Below are 17,845 nucleotides of genomic sequence, written 5' to 3'. Positions count from 1 at the left end.
GCTCTAGGGCTAGGCATTCCCTTGTTTTCCCACTCTTGGGGTGCAAGAAGAAGATACGCCATCATAGGCAAAGATGGCGGATTAACCCCTCGGATGCCAGCGCACACTTTCCTGCTCCTGTCGCTCTGCAGTAAACGTAATAAAGTCATTTTTAGTGTGTTTTCTGTCAATTCTGTAGGCCTTGTAGTATAAAGACACTCAAATAAATTATGTTCGTGACGCCAATTGCAAAGGGCGCCTCCTATTAGGGCCCTTTAAGACACGACCCAGACGTAGGAATACCGAGTGGTATAGTGGTATGGCCTAAAATGTCCCTTTGTGTGTGTCACGGTGCTTCTACCTGGATTCAGCTGGACCCCAGGCTTTGGCTCCGAAGAGGGAATAATTGAGGGATTAAAAAGAAATATTTTGAGTCCAGACTTTGTATAAAGTTGAACAGCAGCTTTACTTGGATAAATGTTCCTTCAACCAGTTTTCAGACTTTTTCTTGGTCCCAGCAGGCTTTAGCATTAAACTTGGCAGGCTTGCTCAACTACTCTGCTTGCTTTCTCTAAACTCTGCTGTACTGACAGGCTGACTGTATGACTTTGCCTCTGCTGTATGCTGTACTTCACTTTTTGTAGTTTTGTCTGTCTAAAGATTAGGCCTGGGAAATTTCCTCCCGGCTCCTGAGGCTTCAGGCTTTTGCCCCCATGACCAGCAGAGCCTAGGGTACTCTGGCTGGCTTGGCTTGGGCATGTCCAGTAGAGACATGCCAAGCACACCCTCCCTTGGAAGGGGGTAAGATGGAACTAACTAACTCTGGTCCCCACCCTTCCTGCAGGAAATGGGACTCTCCCACTTTTCCACAGAGGGGGGTTAGAATGGAATGGAAAGCTCCATTCTACCTTACTTTAGCTCTGCCGTGTTTTCTGCCACCTGCTTGTGAACCAGGCACATTACATTTGAACACAACAGTTGCATTAGAAATAGGAATGCACAGTGTAGTGGACCTGAAATAAATACACAAGATGACAATATATTAGCCTATTAGAGACAGTAGCGTGTGAAGAAGTGGTAATGCCACTCTGGGGCGTTACAGGTCCCCAACAGCTACAGGTCCACCTGCATGACCAAATCATTCATGGCTATCTGCTGCTCGTACAGATGCTAGAGCATTTGCAATGTTGAAATCCAGCGAGTTGGAACATCACAGATTAAGCAGTATAGCTGCATACCATTCTGATGCTGCAAGTCCAGGAGAGCGTTCCTTACCACATAAGAATGGCTGAAAATAGGTCCAGTCCCCTCGGCATTGCCAGCACCTTGTGCAAGCCAGTGCCTTTTAAGTTATATGCAGGGACCATTTGTTAATTCCCCCAGGTTCAGGGCGGCCAGGATGTTGTGCCCATTGTCGCTGACCACCTTGCCCAGTTGGAGTAAGTGAGGTGACATCCAGCAGTATATTTTCTGCTTGATGTACTTGAGCAGCTGCTTGCCTGTGTGGCTACTCTCTCCCGGGCCGTTCAGCTCTGCTGCTGATGGGAATGGGACCGTGTCAATGGAAGAGGAGGTGAAGGATGGAAAATAGTGCCTGGTGTTGGAGTCAGCTTCATGATATACTGGGAGAGGTGGAAAGGACCTAGCCATGTTACTCGGGTGCTGCCTCTCCTCAACCTCCAAAACATAGGGGGTCATTTACTAATCTGAAATATGCCCAAATTAGGCGTATTTCAGGTGCAGATAGCCGTCAACAGCTATCTGCACTTTTCCCTGCTCATGCCAGGTCTAAAATTGTGGGCATGGCATGGGCAGGGAAGGGGGCGTAAGCATGGATGCTGTCTTACATTTAGAACTGGCGCCGGGATTGCCGAAGTTATTGTAGAGGCCTGCACCTCTTCATAACTTTGGGGGATCCTTGAGCCAAATATAGGCCTTTGTTAAGACCGGCGTCTAAAACACTGGTCTTAATAAATGTGCCCCATAGACTCAGTGGGCCATGAAAGACATGTACTGTCTCTGCCTGTAAAAGCTGCTCCAGGTGTCCACCGTGGAGTGCAGCTTGTTGCACACTGAGAATCGAAAGGAGTGGCCCGTATTCTCCGCCATGTGAAAGTAGAAGGCACTACTACAATGGTACTACAGTGACTGCACCACCAGCAACGTGGCCAAGGGGGGTTTAAACTTGTAGACAAGTTAATTGATGGTAGAGAAAAGTTTTTTCATGGTCTAACATTCTGCTATACATGTGTCACAGTGCAGCAGAGGACAAGGAGGAGTCTTAGCAGGAGAAGGAGGGGGTGACAAAGATTGTGTATTGCTTGGGGATGTACGTTGGCTGCCACAAAGAGGACTAGTGTTGTAGAAATTCGCTTGCATCAAGCACATGTATCAAGCTCTTTTGTGTAAGGAAAGGTAAACCTCCTTCAAGAGTCAGACACGGTGCTTCATTGTAGACTTCTGCTGAGCATTGCCTCCTCATCCTGCCCAGTCTCTTCTCTTTTATTTCTTAGAACAAAGAAGAAAATGGAGCTCAAAAAGCCAGATAATAAATGTAATAAATATTTTATTGGGACATAAAGAGACATCAAAAATACATTAAAAAAATGCAGTAGGGCAGGGAACAGAAAAAGGAGCAGGGAGAAGAGAAAACGGCACCACCCTGGGAGGGGCACTCCGGTCAAGAGTAATAGTATATGCAATCAGCGGGATGGATACATGATGAGAGAATAATTCAACCGCGGATACACAATGGATATGATAAGAACGGTGAGTCCAAAGTTGGAAGGTGCAAAGCTCACAACCCATGAGCATACAAACCCGGCCTGCAGGTGGATACCTGACAATAGAATAGAGAGCCAAATGGAAGAAAGCCGGGATGTGGGGAAATGAAACAGGACTCACCAAAGAATCAGACCAGGAGGGGACCAACCAGGATGGCGCTACCCCAACGCGCGTTTCGGCATGCCATATAGACTGTCATTTAGCTAATATAGTGCTATAGTATTTTTTTACTAGTGTAAACTATTTCTTGTTTTAGAATATGACGAATATTCTAAAAAACGAAGTTATAGCAATATAGCGAATATATTCGTTATTTAGAATATTGGTCTTTTTTTTCCATATGAAAACATGATTCCTTCCTGCTTAAGTTGCTTGTGGGCCAATGACTCATTGACCCACAAGAAAGAAGCAGGGAGGAATCATGTGTTCAGATGTTAAAAAATGACAAATATTGGAAATAGCGAATATAGCACTATTTTCGAAATATTCGCAAATTAGCAAAGTTGTGATATTCACGATTAATATTCGCTATTCAAATATTCGCGCTCAACACTAGTCCTTACACGTGCAGCAGCCATTTTAGAAAAAAAATGTGAATCGTTACCACGAAGCACGAGGAAATTCGGCTTTGGTGAGAATGAAATTTTTCGTCAGCTTTAATTCGCTCATCTCTAGTTATTAGTAAAAGTTAAGTTTTATCTCCCATTCTTTTCCCTCCTGGGATTCTTGTCCTAAATCAGTTTCCCTTTATCTCTATGTTCCCAAACATGTTTCAAATCATTTTTTTTTTATATTGGATACTGATTATATTCAAATTAGCAGCATATACATGCGATTAATATACCAATAGACATGGTAGCACATAGAAGTATCTGGGAGTGATAACGAATTAAAGCCTAAAACCATTTCCCTTTATTTCAGTCATCACACGTTTTCACATTTTTTTTTTTTTTGTGGAGGTGGGGATCGTTTATTATATTCAAATTAACAGCATCAATACGTCATTACTACACTAATGCACAATATTATCTGAGAGGCCCAAAAAAGTCCGGGCTACAGAAGGGTTCCAAGCGAAAGACCTAGAGCCAGAATGTGGGTATTAGCAGAACCAACTATCCGGCCAGAAGTAGTGGTAGTAGTAGGCCCCGTTGTCCCTGGTGGCTTTGGAAAGGCACAATATTATAGTTGAGAAGAAAGAGGACGAGAATGTGGATCGGATCGCTCACTCCTCCTCTCAGTTGCAGCTGGAGGACATGGAGGGGACATCAAGTTCAACACCGTGACATGGAGCCAGGGGTCACAGCGTTCCTCCTTGCTGCCCTAAATAAGGCTTTCAGTGGAATTCTCTCAGTCTTCACTTTCTTTTTACTAGGAAGTGTCAAGAAAGCCCCACACCCTGCGGCAGGTAGTCAAGAGAGTCTCTCTGTTGACAACCTGTGTGAGAGCCCTTACGATTTTGGCAGCTTGGATGCGGACCTATTCATTTCAATGGGGCCGCAAAAGATGCGGACAGCACTCCGTGTGCTGTCCGCATCCGTTGCTCCGTTCCGTGGCCCCGCTAAAAAAATATAACATGTCCAATTCTTGTCCGTGCTTTGCGGACAAGAATAGGCATTTATATTAAAGGCTGTCCGTGCCCTTTCGCAAAATTGCGGAATGTGCAAGGACGCCATCCGTGTTTTGCGGATCCGCGATTTGCGCACCGCAAAACACACCACGGTCGTGTGCATGAGGCCTTAGGGGGCAAGTGCTGATTGGAACAGGCATTAACAGGGTTTATTACAAGGAAATCTTTCTACATCTTATTTGCCCTTGTGCAGTGCAGTTATATGTTTAAAAGAACTGCCCTTGTGCGGTGAAGTGCTAAACTTAAAGCCCATTTTGTCGTGTATTAGTGGCAAACAAAAAATATATTTGCCGTTCTGCGGTGCAGTTATATGTTCTATAGCCTTTTGTGGCGTGTATTAGTGGAGAAAGAAAAATATATTGCTGTACAGCCGTACAGTTATATGTTATAAAGCCCTTTTTGTCGCGTAATTGTGGCAAAAGAAAAATATATTTGCCGTTCAGCGGTGAAGTTCCATTGTACAACAGCCATTTACAGGGTGTATTAATAGGATAGATACGTACGTCCTATTCGCCGTTCTGCAGTGAATTATGATTGTTATATTATTATTTTTTGGGTGTAATAATAGGAAAAAGAATACATCTTATTAGCCAGTCTGCAGTGAACCGACATTATTATACTGCCATTGTTGGGGTGCATTAATGGATAAAATAAGTACATGTTATTAGCCGGTCTGCTGTGAATTTACATTGTCATACAGACATTGTTGCACTGTATTAATAGCAAAAATAAGTATGTGTTATTAGTAGTGATGATCGAGCATGCTCGGCTGAGTACCGGTTCGGCTCGAGCATCGATATGCTCGGCAGATCCGAGAGCTCTGCCAAGTACCACATGTGCTTGAGCGCCATGCTCGAGTCTCCTCCCCGGATGTTTGGCGCCTTCTAAGCAGCCAATAAACATGCAGGTAAGTATTGCCATCACTGTAATGCCATTAGACATGTTTCCTACTGGCATTACAGTGATTGGTTGGCCGGAACACGTCATCGGGTGCTATATAGCACCCGGTCACGCGGGTTCGGCTCATTGTGAGTCAGGGAGAGCTGCTGTTAGGAAGGGACAGAGCGAGTGTAGAGCGAATTTGATCTCAAACCTTTCAGAGACCCAAAAGTATTTTTAAGGACTATTGTTAGAGGTGGCAGCAAAATTTATTTTGGGGGAATTCTTTTTTTGTGTCAGGGCGACCGTTAGTGACATTAATTTTCTGCATTCTACAAACGCTGCTTGCTGTGACCAGTGAGAAGCAAATCAGCACTGATATCTAGGCCGTGTGTGACGCCTATATTTAATCCAAATTGCAGTTACAGTCAGTTTCTGTATTGTTCAAACTCTGCTTGCTGTGACCAGTGAGAAGCAAATATACACTTGATTCTAGACAGTGTGAGAGGCCTATATTTAATCCAAATATCAGTTACAATCAGTGTTAATATGAAGAAGGCGAGTATTAAGGGACGGGGAAGTGGACGTGATTCTGATGGTTCACGCAGAGGTCGTGGCTCAGGGCGCGTTGCAACTGTGCCTGCTGCCAGAGCACAAGGAAAACATTCATCCACGATACCTAGCTTCATGTTCCAGTTTGCAGGGTGTCGCAAGACAACACTCTTGAAGTCAGACCAGTGCGACCAGGTGGTCGGTTGGATTGCAGCAGATAATGCTTCCACTGGGTTAAGCACCACCCTGTCTTCCACCAAGTCCAGTCTCAGTAGCCAACAGTCTGGTCAACAACACAATCCTCACCCTGATCATCCTTCCTCCCACCATGTAGAGTCTGTCAAAACAAGCGATCCGGTACTCTAATGTTCCGAGGAGCTATTTTCACCCCCATCACTTAATTTGGCCCTCTCCCCAAGCACTCTTGAAGAGGGACATGAGATCTTTTCCCCTGATTCTCAACCTCTAGAGCCTTAACACTCTCAAGATGATGTGTTTAAGGAGGTGGATGATGACGAGACACAGTTGCCATCAAGTCAACCACAATTACTGTCTGCAGAGGTTGATGAAGAGGATAATATACCGTTGTCAATCACTAAAGTTGTCTTGGGGTTAGCAAATGAGGAGGATGATTGGAGTGGGGAATTTGAAGAGGACTTGGTGGACGATGAGGTCACTGACCCAACATGGGAAGGCGGAAACGCAAGCGAGGACAGCAGTCCCGAGGGGGAGCGATCTGCAGCACCGCAACAGGATAAAAGAGGCAGTGGGGTGGCAACAGGGAGAAGGCGGGCCATGCCAAACAGGCCCGCAAGTGTTCCACGGAGCACCCCCTTGCGGAAATCTCACTTGCCAAGAGGTAGGTGTTCCGCGGTATGGCGCTTTTTTGCGGAAAGTGCAGACGACAAAAGAATAGTAGTTTGCAACCTGTGCCACACCAAAATGAGCCGAGGTGTGAACAGTAGCAACCTCACCACCACCAGCATGATCCGCCACATGGCAGCCAAGTACCGTACATGGCAGCCAAGTGGGAGGAACGCCTGCGTCCACAATCTGTGTCTGCGGGTCACACCACTGCCTCCTCTTCCCCTATGTTGGGTGACGACCAATCGCCTGTCGAAGGCGCAGGCCCGGATGCCTCCCGCGCTGCACCTTTACCGTCAGGTACTCTAAAATAGTGTGAAATATCCAAAATACAAACATGAGCAATTGCGCTGCAGTATAACAATGGCTGGTTATTGCTGATATACATGTCTATTCTGCACAAGGTACGGACAAGTCCTGAGGGATCCATGCCTGGTTCATTTTAATGAACGTGAGCTTGTCCACATTGGCTGTGGACAGACGGCTGCGCTTGTCTATGATGACGCCCCCTGCCGTGCTAAACACACGTTCAGATAATACACTGGCTGCAGGGCAGGCCAGCACCTCCAAGGCGTAAAGGGCAACCTCAGGCTATGTGCCCAATTTGGAGACCCAGAAGTTGAAGGGGGCAGACCCGTCATTCAGTACGTGTAGGCGTGTACACACATACTGCTCCACCATGTTGGTTAAATGCTGCCTCCTGCTAAGATGTTCCATATCAGCTGGTGGTGCTGGTTGTTGTGGTGTGCTGACAAAGCTTTTCCACATTTCGGCCATGCTAACCCTGCCTTCTAAGGTGCTGGTGGTGCCCCAGCTGCGTTGGAGACCTCTTCCTAGTCCTCTGCCTTCGCCTTGTGCTTCCACTGTGCCCCCGCTGTCAGGTGGGAATGCCACCAGCAGCGCGTCTACCAGCGTGCGCTTGTACTCGCACATCTTACGATCATGCTCCAGTGAGGCAATTAAGGACGGTACGTTGTCCTTGTAATGGGGATCCAGCAGCGTGGCCACCCAGTTTTTTCAAGGAGGCATAGAAGTGGGATAGTAACACTGAGAACGAGGTTATCGGCACTGGCCATGTTGGTGGAGTACTCGAAACAGCGCAACAAGGAACACAGGTCTCGCATGGAGGCCCAGTCATTGGTGGTGAAGTGGTGCTGTTCCGCCGAGCGACTCACGTGTGCGTGCTGCAGCTGAGACTCCACTATCGCCTGCTGCTGCTCGCACAGTCTGGCCAGCATGTGCAAGGTGGAGTTCCACCTTGTGGGCACGTCGCATGTGAGGCGGTGAGCGGGAAGGCCGAAGTTACGCTGCAGCGCTGACAGGCGAGCAGCAGCAGGGTGAGAACACCAAAAGCGCGCACAGACGGCCCGCACTTTATGCAGCAGCTCTGACATATCGGGGGAATTTTTAAGGAATCTCTGCACCACCAAATTCAGCACATGCGCCAGGCAAAGGATTTGTGTCAAACCGGCTAGTCCCAGAGCTGCTACGAGATTTCGCCCATTATCGCACACGACCAGGCCGGGCTTGAGGCTGACTGGCACAAACCACTCATCGGTCTGTTGTTCAAGGCCCGTCCACAGCTCCTGCGCGGTGTGGGGTTTGTCCCCCAAACAGATAAGTTTTAAAACTGCCTGCTGTTGTTTACCCCTGGCTGTGCTGAAGTTGGTGGTGAAGGTGTTACGCTGACCGGATGAGGAGCTGGTAGAGGATGAGGAAGCAGAGTAGGAGGAGGAAGAACAGGAGGCAAACTGAAGCGCCCTGCAATCCTCGGTGGTGGAAGGACATGCGCCAAACTGCTATCCACTTCTGACCCAGCCGCCACTGTATTTACCCAGTGTGCTGTTATGGAGATATAACGTCCCTGACCATGCTTACAGGTCCACGTATCCGTAGCGAGGTGCACCTTGCCACAGATGGCGTTGCGCAGTGCACACCTGATTTTGTCCCGTACTTGGTTGTGCAGGGAATGGGTGGCTCTCCTGGAAAAGTAATGGTGGCTGGGCATGACGTACTGTATAAGGCCTTTAAAACTATCCGTCTCCACCAGATGGAATGACAGTATTTCAAAGGGCAGTAATTTAGAAATGCTGGCATTCAGGGCTAGGGATCGCGGGTGGGTAGGGGGGTACTTACTCTTTCTCTCCAGCGTTTGGGAGATGGAGAGCTTAATGCTTCCGTGGGACATTGTGGAGATGCTTGGTGACCCAGGTGTTGGTGTTGCTCACAGATCCTCTGTTTGCGGGGTGGCAGGTGGCACTATCACTCCAGAGGTGGATGAAGAGGCCGAGACTGCAGCACAAGAGGAACCTGGTCATGCAGGTTGTGCTCAGGTTGAGAACGTTTATGCCTCGCTTCAGGCTCTGATTGCACAGCGTGCAAACCACTCGTGTCTTGTCGTCACCACATTGTCTGAAGAACTGCCATGCCAGGGAACTCCTTGGAGCTGGCTTGAGTGTGCTCGGTCCCTTGCTGTGGTGGGCAGTAGCAGGCATACTTTTGCACCCTGCTCCCTCTTCTGCTGTGCTGGTGGCTCTCTGCAACCACCACCTCTTCTTCCGAACTACATAGGTCACTCGCATGACCTTGATTCCGTGTGGGTTTGAGGACCTCATCGTCCTCCACATCATCTTCCACCCAGTCTTCACCCCTGCCTTCCTTGTCGGTCTGCAAACTTTCGAAAGCCCCAGCAGTTGGCACCTGTGTTTCGTCATCATCCAAGACGTGCTACGATGGTCCTCCTATGTACTCATCTTGAAAGATAAGTGGTTGGGCATCGGTGCACTCAATCTATTCCACTTCTGGGGCATGGCTAGGTGGATGGCCCTGGGAAACCCTGCTAGCAGAGTTATCAAAAAGCAGAGGAGACTGCTGCATCACTTGGGACATCCGCTGCAGGTGCCAACTGTGGTCTTTCAGCAGGAGACTGGGTGGGAGACAATGTGAAAGAACTGGATCCACTATCAGTAACCCAATCTACTATCACCTGTACTTGTTCAGGCCTCACCATTCGTAGAGCCGCATTAGGCCCGACCAAATACCGCTGCAGGTTCTGTCGCCTACTCGCACCTGAGGAAGGGTTTGCACTTGTGCGTGTAGCTGGTACAGATCAACCACGTCCTGTCCCTGCAACAGGAGCGCCACCAAAATGGCTGTATTTCAAATACCTGAATCAAACCCCTGAATTTAAAGGGTGTATCTCACACGGCCTGACCCACAGTAGACCTCAATTTAATATTTGTTTGCCCAAAATGGCTGTATTTCAAATACCTGAATCAAACCCCTGTATTTAAAGGGTGTATCTCACACGGCCTGACCCACAGTAGACCTCAATTAAAGATTTGTTTGCCCAAAATGGCTGTATTTCAAATACCTGAATCAAACCCCTGTTTTTAAAGGGTGTATCTCACACGGCCTGACCCACAGTAGGCCTGAATTAAATATTTGTTTGCCCAAAATGGCTGTATTTCAAATATCTGAATAAAACCCCTGTATTTAAAAGGTGTATCTCACACGATCTGACCCACAGTAGGCCTCAATTAAAGATTTGTTTGCCCAAAATGGCTGTATTTTAAATACCTAAATCAAACCCTTGCATTTAAAGGGTGTATCTCACACAGCCTGACCCACAGTAGGCCTCAATTAAAGATTTGTTTGTTCAAAATGGCTGTATTTCAAATACCGGAATCAAACCCCTGTTTTTAAAGGGTGTATCTCACACGGCCTGACCCACAGTAGGCCTTAATTAAATATTTGTTTGCCCAAAATGGCTGTATTTCAAATACCTGAATCAAACCCCTGTATTTAAAGGGTGTATCTCACACGGCCTGACCCACTGTAGGCCTCAATTAAAGATTTGTTTGCCAAAAATGGCTGTATTTCAAATACCTGAATCAAACCCCTGTATTTAAAGGGTGTATCTCACACGGCCTGTTCCAGATAAAGCCTCAATTAAAGATTGTTTGCCCAAAATTGCTGTATTTCAAAAACCTGAATTAAACCCCTGTATTTAAAGGGTGTATCTCACACGGCCTGACCCGCAGTAGGCCTGAATTAAAGATTTGTGCACCAAATAGCGGTATTTCAAATATCTGAATATAACCCAAATGTATAAAGGGTGTTTCCTCATGACATATGCAGCAAAGGCGGCCAAATAAACTTTTTTTGCCCAAACGGGTGTTTGTTTAATAACTGAATATGGCAGCAGTATATAACCCTGGAATTTAAAACGTCAAGATGCTGCAAGGCTTGAAATATTGTGTATTTTGCCCAAAAAAGGGTGTTTTATTAATGAAAGAATATAAGCCCTGTATACACAGGGTGTATCGCACACGGCCTGACCCACACTAGGCCTCAATTAAAGATTTGTGCACCAGGCGGTATCTCACAATGACATCTGCAGCAAAGGCTGCCAACTAAACTTTTTTTGCCCAAACGGGTGTTTGTTTAATAACTGAATTTGACAGCAGTATATAACCCTGGAATTTCACACGTGCTGATGCTGCAACCCCTGAAAAATAGTGGAATCTGGCAAAAAAATGTGTTTTTAAAACCCCAGAAAATGATGGCTGTATTTCTAGCTTAAATTGCACACTGACTAAGGCCTCATGCACACGACAGTATTTTTTCACGGTCCGCAAAACGGGGTTCCGTTGGTCCGTGATCCGTGACTGTTTTTTCGTCCATGGGTCTTCCTTGATTTTTGGACGAATCCAAGGACATGAAAAAAATGTTGTTTTGGTGTCCGCCTGGCCGTGCGGAGCCAAACGGATCCGTCCTGATTTACAATGCAAGTCAATGTGGACGGATCCGTTTGACGTTGACACAATATGGTGCAACTACAAACGGATCCGTCCCCCATTGACTTTCAATGTAAAGTCAGGAGTTAATATACCATAGGATCGGAGTTTTCTCCAATCCGATGGTATATTTTAACTTGAAGCGTCCCCATCACCATGGGAACACCTCTATGTTAAAATATACCATCGGATTTGAGTTACATCGTGAAAACTCATATCCGACAGTATATTCTAACACAGAGGCGTTCCCATGGTAATGGGGATGCTTCAAGTTAGAATATACTACGAACTGTGTACATGACTGCCCCCTGCTGCCTGGCAGCACCCGATCTCTTACAGGGGGCTGTGATACGCACAATTAACCCCTCAGGTGCCGCACCTGAAGGGGTTAATTGTGCGTATCATAGCCCCCTGTAAGAGATCAGGGGCTGCCAGGCAGCAGGGGGCAGACCCCCCTCCCTCCCCAGTTTAAATATCATTGGTGGCCAGTGTGCGGCCCCCCCCGGCCCCCCCTCCCTCCCTTTATTGTATTATCATTGGTAGTCAGTGTGCGGCCCCCCCGCCCCCCCTCCCTGCCTCTATTGTATTATCATTGGTAGCCAGTGTGCGGCCCCCCTCCCTCCCTCTATTGTATTATCATTGGTAGCCAGTGTGCGGCCCCCCCGGCCCCCCCTCCCTCCCTCTATTGTATTATCATTGGTAGCCAGTGTGCGGCCCCCCCTCCCTCCCTCTATTGTATTATCATTGGTAGCCAGTGTGCGGCCCCCCTGGCCCCCCCTCCCTCCCTTTATTGTATTATCATTGGTAGCCAGTGTGCGCCCTCCCGGCCCCCCCTCTATTGTATTAATATCATTGGTGGCCAGTGTGCGGCCTCCCCTCTCCCCCCCCCCCCCCCTCCGATCATTGGTGGCAGCGGAGAGTTCGGATCGGAGTCCCAGTTTAATCGCTGGGGCTCCGATCGGTAACCATGGCAACCAGGACGCTACTACTATCATTGGTAGCCAGTGTGCGGCCCCCCCCCCCCCCCCCCTCTATTGTATTATCATTGGTAGCCAGTGTGCGGCCCCCCTCCCTCCCTCTATTGTATTATCATTGGTAGCCAGTGTGCGCCCCCCCCCCCCCCCCCCCCCCCCCTCCCTCTATTGTATTATCATTGGTAGCCAGTGTGCGCCCCCCCGGCCCCCCTCTATTGTATTAATATCATTGGTGGCCAGTGTGCGGCCTCCCCTCTCCCCCCCCTCCGATCATTGGTGGCAGCGGAGAGTTTGGATCGGAGTCCCAGTTTAATCGCTGGGGCTCCGATCGGTAACCATGGCAACCAGGACGCTACTGCAGTCCTGGTTGCCATGGTTACTTAGCAATATTAGAAGCATCATACTTACCTGCTGCGCTGTCTGTGACCGGCCGGGAGCTCCTCCTACTGGTAAGTGACAGGTCTGTGCAGCGCATTGCTTAATGATCTGTCACTTACCAGTAGGAGGAGCTCCCGGCCGGTCACAGACAGCGCAGCAGGTAAGTATGATGCTTCTAATATTGCTGCGTCTGTAAGATACTACTGCTCCAGAGGGCAACAGCGCTCTGATTACGTCACTGGGCATGCGCCGAGCCCAGTGACACTATTGAGGCTGTTGCCCTCTGGAGCAGTAGTATCTTACAGACGCAGGCACTCAGCGATACTGCGCCTGTGCTGGATTTTCGGAGGACAAGAGACGAGGAAGCCACGAAGGTGCAGTGAATAAATTAAATGATGTAGTGGGGAGGGGGCAGCGCCGTTCAGCAAGTATGTGGGAGGACATTTATTTCTTAGGAGGCGTGCTGGGCTTAGAAGAAAGGCCGGCTGGGCACTGCAGGGGGGCGTTACTGGGCACTAGAGCAGAGTAATAACGCCCCTCTGGGCACCTTGAGACTTCATTTGCAAATCAGAAAAATCGCTTTTTAATAAGAATGAAAAGTTGAATAAAAGAAAGAAGACACATGCAGGAATGAAGGTACTTTATTGCACATTGCTATGTTAACGGTTTTATATGGTCAAAATAGGTGACAGATTCCCTTTAAACTAGAATTTAACACTTGCAGATCTGGAAAATAGTGTTTTTGGCACAAAAAGTGTGTTTTTAAAACCCCAGAAAATGATGGGTGTATTTCTAGCTTAAATTGCACGCTGACTAATCCAGATGTTGTAGATTGCCAAAAAAGTGTTTTCTTGGTAACAGAATATGAAAGCTGTATATATTAAACTAGAATTTAACACTTGCAGATCTGGAAAATAGTGTTTTTTGGTACAAAAAGTGTGTTTTTAAAAACCCAGAAAATGATGGCTGTATTTCTAGATTAAATTGCACACTGACTAAGTCTGCAAATGCACCAGATGTTGTAAATTGCCCAAAAAATTGTGATTTTCAATGTCCCAAAAGCTCAGATGCAGTGCTGGTGCACTGAGCTTGTATAAAATGGCCGCCGCCGCCGCCACCCACCTAACTGACTTATTAAAGTTATTTTTTTTTCGATCACTGGCTCAGGGCAGGATAAAAAGATTGTGCCCTGCACCCACAAAACACAATGTATGATGATCACTGGGTTAGATTCAGATTTTGAGCAAAGATTCTGTCCTATTCTCTCCCTGAAATCTCCAGCAGCATCCTCTCCCTACACTAGTAACAGCAGAGTAACGTGCAGCGCTACGTGACTCCAGCTTATATACACTCACCTAAAGAATTATTAGGAACACCTGTTCTATTTCTCATTAATGCAATTATCTAGTCAACCAATCACATGGCAGTTGCTCCAATGCATTTAGGGGGGTGCTCCTGGTCAAGACAATCTCCTGAACTCCAAACTGAATGTCAGAATGGGAAAGAAAGGTGATTTAAGCCATTTTGAGCGTGGCATGGTTGTTGGTGCCAGACGGGCCGGTCTGGGTATTTCACAATCTGCTCAGTTACTGGGATTTTCACGCACAACCATTTCTAGGGTTTACAAAGAATGGTGTGAAAAGGTAAAAACATCCAGTATGCGGCAGTCCTGTGGGCAAAAATGCCTTGTGGATGCTAGAGTTCAGAGGAGAATGGGCCGACTGATTCAAGCTGATAGAAGAGCAACGTTGGCTGAAATAACCACTCGTTACAACCGAGGTCTGCAGCAAAGCATTTGTGAAGCCACAACACGCACAACCTTGAGGCGGATGGGCTACAACAGCAGAAGACCCCACCGGGTACCACTCATCTCCACTACAAATAGGAAAAAGAGGCTACAATTTGCACGAGCTCACCAAAATTGGACTGTTGAAGACTGGAAAAATGTTGCCTGGTCTGATGAGTCTCGATTTCTGTTGAGACATTCAAATGGTAGAGTCCGAATTTGGCGTAAACAGAATGAGAACATGCATCCATCCTCTGATGGCTACTTCCAGCAGGATAATGCACCATGTCACAAAGCTCGAATCATTTCAAATTGGTTTCTTGAACATGACAATGAGTTCACTGTACTAAAATGGCCCCCCCAGTTACCAGATCTCAACCCAATAGAGCATCTTTGGGATGTGGTGGAACGGGAGCTTTGTGCCCTGGATGTGCATCCCTCAAATCTCCATCAACTGCTAAATGCTATCCTATCAATATGGGCCAACATTTCTAAAGAATGCTATCAGCACCTTGTGGAATCAATGCCACGTAGAATTAAGGCAGTTCTGAAGGCAAGAGGGGGTCCAACACCGTATTAGTATGGGGGCACTAATAATTCTTCAGGTGAGTGTAGAGCCTGGGTCACATGCTGCACTGGCCAATCACAGCCATGCCATTAGTAGGCATGGCTGCGATGGCTTCTAAGGTCAGACAGTTAACCGCTTGTTGATTGGCTGCTCTGCAGCCTTTCAAAAAGCACCAAGAAAGCGCCGAACACCGAACCTGAACTTTTACTGAAATGTTCGGGTCCGGGGTCCAAAAATCCTAAAGTTCGGTACGAACCCGAACTTTATAGTTCGGGTTCGCTCAACCCTATTTCTAATGTAAAATGAAAGAGGTGTTGAAAAGCAAGGAACTTTTGGAAGATAAACATAAACTTTGCATAGTATCCCCTTGTATTGTGTAGTCTTTGATCTATTAGACTTATGTTTTATTGTTTTTGTACATCTTTTATTATTTTAATAAGGAAAGTTAACAAAAAATTATAATAAATTAAGATAAAAATAAATATACAGTCTCATTCCTAAAAGGATATTCCAGTGCACAAAATGATATTCTAATAGACACCCCTTCCCCATATATATATATATATATTTTAGTCATTTGGCTTCATTTACAATTTGTTTTCCTGTCTTCTGACAGTCTTTACCTGAGACAATGTCAAGACGCCATCTGATCAAGTGACCAAAGGAGTTTGACACAGTTTCCTAGGCTCTCCCCCTTGGTCCTTCCACCCACTGCCTCATTAGAATCCACCCCCCACACCACCCACCCACCCACCACATTTTCTGTGGCTGCACTACACTGGAATATCCACGCCTGCAGCAGTTCTTTCATCTGTGGACAGATCTACAGGTACTGGTGGTGCATGGGGGTCACCAAACTTTCTCTTTCATCAGCAGTTGAAAGTGTGCAGTGAGGACAAAACATAGTGAGAGGGTCAGGGAGGGTCGAATGGGAGGTCAGTTTTGGGGGATGCATAATCTGCTGAAGGCACAGAATATTCCTTAGTGTCAAGAACAATAGAACTACAAGACATTTCATGTCTCAGGAAAAGCCTCCAAGAAGGTGGAGAAAACTGTAACATTTTAAATAAAGGCAAGTTACTAAAATGTACATTTGGGGACAGGATTTCTATTGGAGTTAAATTTTTGCACTGGAAGACCCCTTTAAAACCACTGATAATACATAGTATAACAACATAAAAACCGTAATAAAATGTACACAGTACAGTAGGTAAATGGACAGATTCTCGTTGACCGCATGCTATTTCTTGATTTCTGCATATTCAATTTCCATGGTTTCTGGAGCATTTTTAGGCTTCAGATTCGAAAAATTAATAGTCGCATATTGCACATCTCCAAAGTTCATATATAAAGAGGTGTCGCTGTTGTCCAGCACTGAATTGATTGAGTTGGTCCCATTCTCCATCTTCTGGTTACCCTACAATAAACACAAGGCACAATTAAAATTGTAGAGCATTTTTTTAATTGTCTCTTCTATGGTCACAGCAAAGTCCTAAAGGGGCTGTTTAGGACAGAGAGTCCCTTGTAAGATTGTGCATGTACATATGAGTGTTCTAGAGGGGAAGGTCTCCCGCTAATACCCTGCCTCTATTAGCCAGAGAGAATGATTAAATTGTGCCCCCACCCAATCAAAACCAACACCCACTTATGTCCAAACCAGAATAACTCTTCTTACGCTACATCAAGCGTTTACTAAATACTAGAACCAATTTTGTCACAGGAAATTTACAGTAAGAATCTAAAAAAAGTAAGAATAAAAAAAAATAATAATAATAATCCAGGACATTTAGGCAAAACTTTTAAAATGCATGCAGTAGATCTGGTTAGACTAACCACAACCTCTATACCTCTGATGATTAGACATGCTGTTTTTGCATTTTACAAGTGGTCTAGACTCTGGTGCCTTAAAGGCCAATTCCAAGTCAAGCCAACTCATATTGATGGCAGATTCACAATTACCTTAGACCTCAATAAGAGCCACAGACATATGTGGCTGGCTTTCCTTATCTTCTCCAATTTCGACCATGATTGGTTGTAAAATTGCAAACCAGGTGTTGCAGAACCCCGATTTTCCTGATAAGTGCATGAAGGTGGTAGCTTGAATATAAGACGTTTAAGGTATACCTTGTGTTCTCTAAATGTCTTTGGTCAGTAACACAACAAATATGAATGGTAATTGTTGGTTTTGGAGCCCCAGGTACTAATATTTATGCAGATGCAGAAGCTTTAACAATTAGGTATTTTTGCCCCTTACATGAAAATTGCATGCAAACAAAGACTCCAACAATCTAGGTATACAAACATGATACATAAGGAGAACTGAGGCATGAGGTAGTCCAGCCCCTTGAAATTGTTGACCAAAAATTTACTGTAATGGTCCTCTACTATCCTGTGCCACCCCTTGCCATGTCTCCACTATTCTCTGTATCCTGGGCTCCCATGATAACATTTCAATATGGACAGTGACCTAAGTGGTGTCCAATGTAGGCTTCAGATGTCACATGTCCAGACCATGTCGAAACGTCATCCGTGATTGAGGGTACCCCATTCCTCGCAGTGAGCAAAGAAGTGGACAACAGTCCTCATCAATAAAGTGATAGGAGAAAGGATTGCGCTGCAAGAGAGGATTCTTTTGAATGTTCCTATTATTTTCTC

The 17,845-nt window shown here is 46.3% G+C and overlaps 1 protein-coding gene across 2 annotated transcripts in view; it reads right to left on the bottom strand.

Annotated features, from left to right (window-relative positions):
• Positions 1 to 15,601: 15,601 nt before the first annotated feature.
• Positions 15,602 to 17,845, bottom strand: part of LOC120991832 (sialic acid-binding Ig-like lectin 16) — a 56,440-nt gene continuing 54,196 nt past the window's right edge. For both annotated transcript variants that reach the window (XM_040420588.1, XM_040420594.1), the window contains one exon: positions 15,602 to 16,607. In XM_040420588.1, the coding sequence (XP_040276522.1) occupies positions 16,431 to 16,607 (177 nt within the window). In that variant the 3' untranslated portion in view covers positions 15,602 to 16,430. The remainder of the gene's footprint in view (positions 16,608 to 17,845) is intronic.

The sequence above is a fragment of the Bufo bufo genome, chromosome 1, assembly GCF_905171765.1.
Source record: "Bufo bufo chromosome 1, aBufBuf1.1, whole genome shotgun sequence".
In the NCBI taxonomy this organism is placed as follows: Eukaryota; Metazoa; Chordata; class Amphibia; order Anura; family Bufonidae; genus Bufo; species Bufo bufo.
Note: the sequence above shows the minus strand (reverse complement) of the source record. Positions and strands in the feature narration are given on the sequence as shown.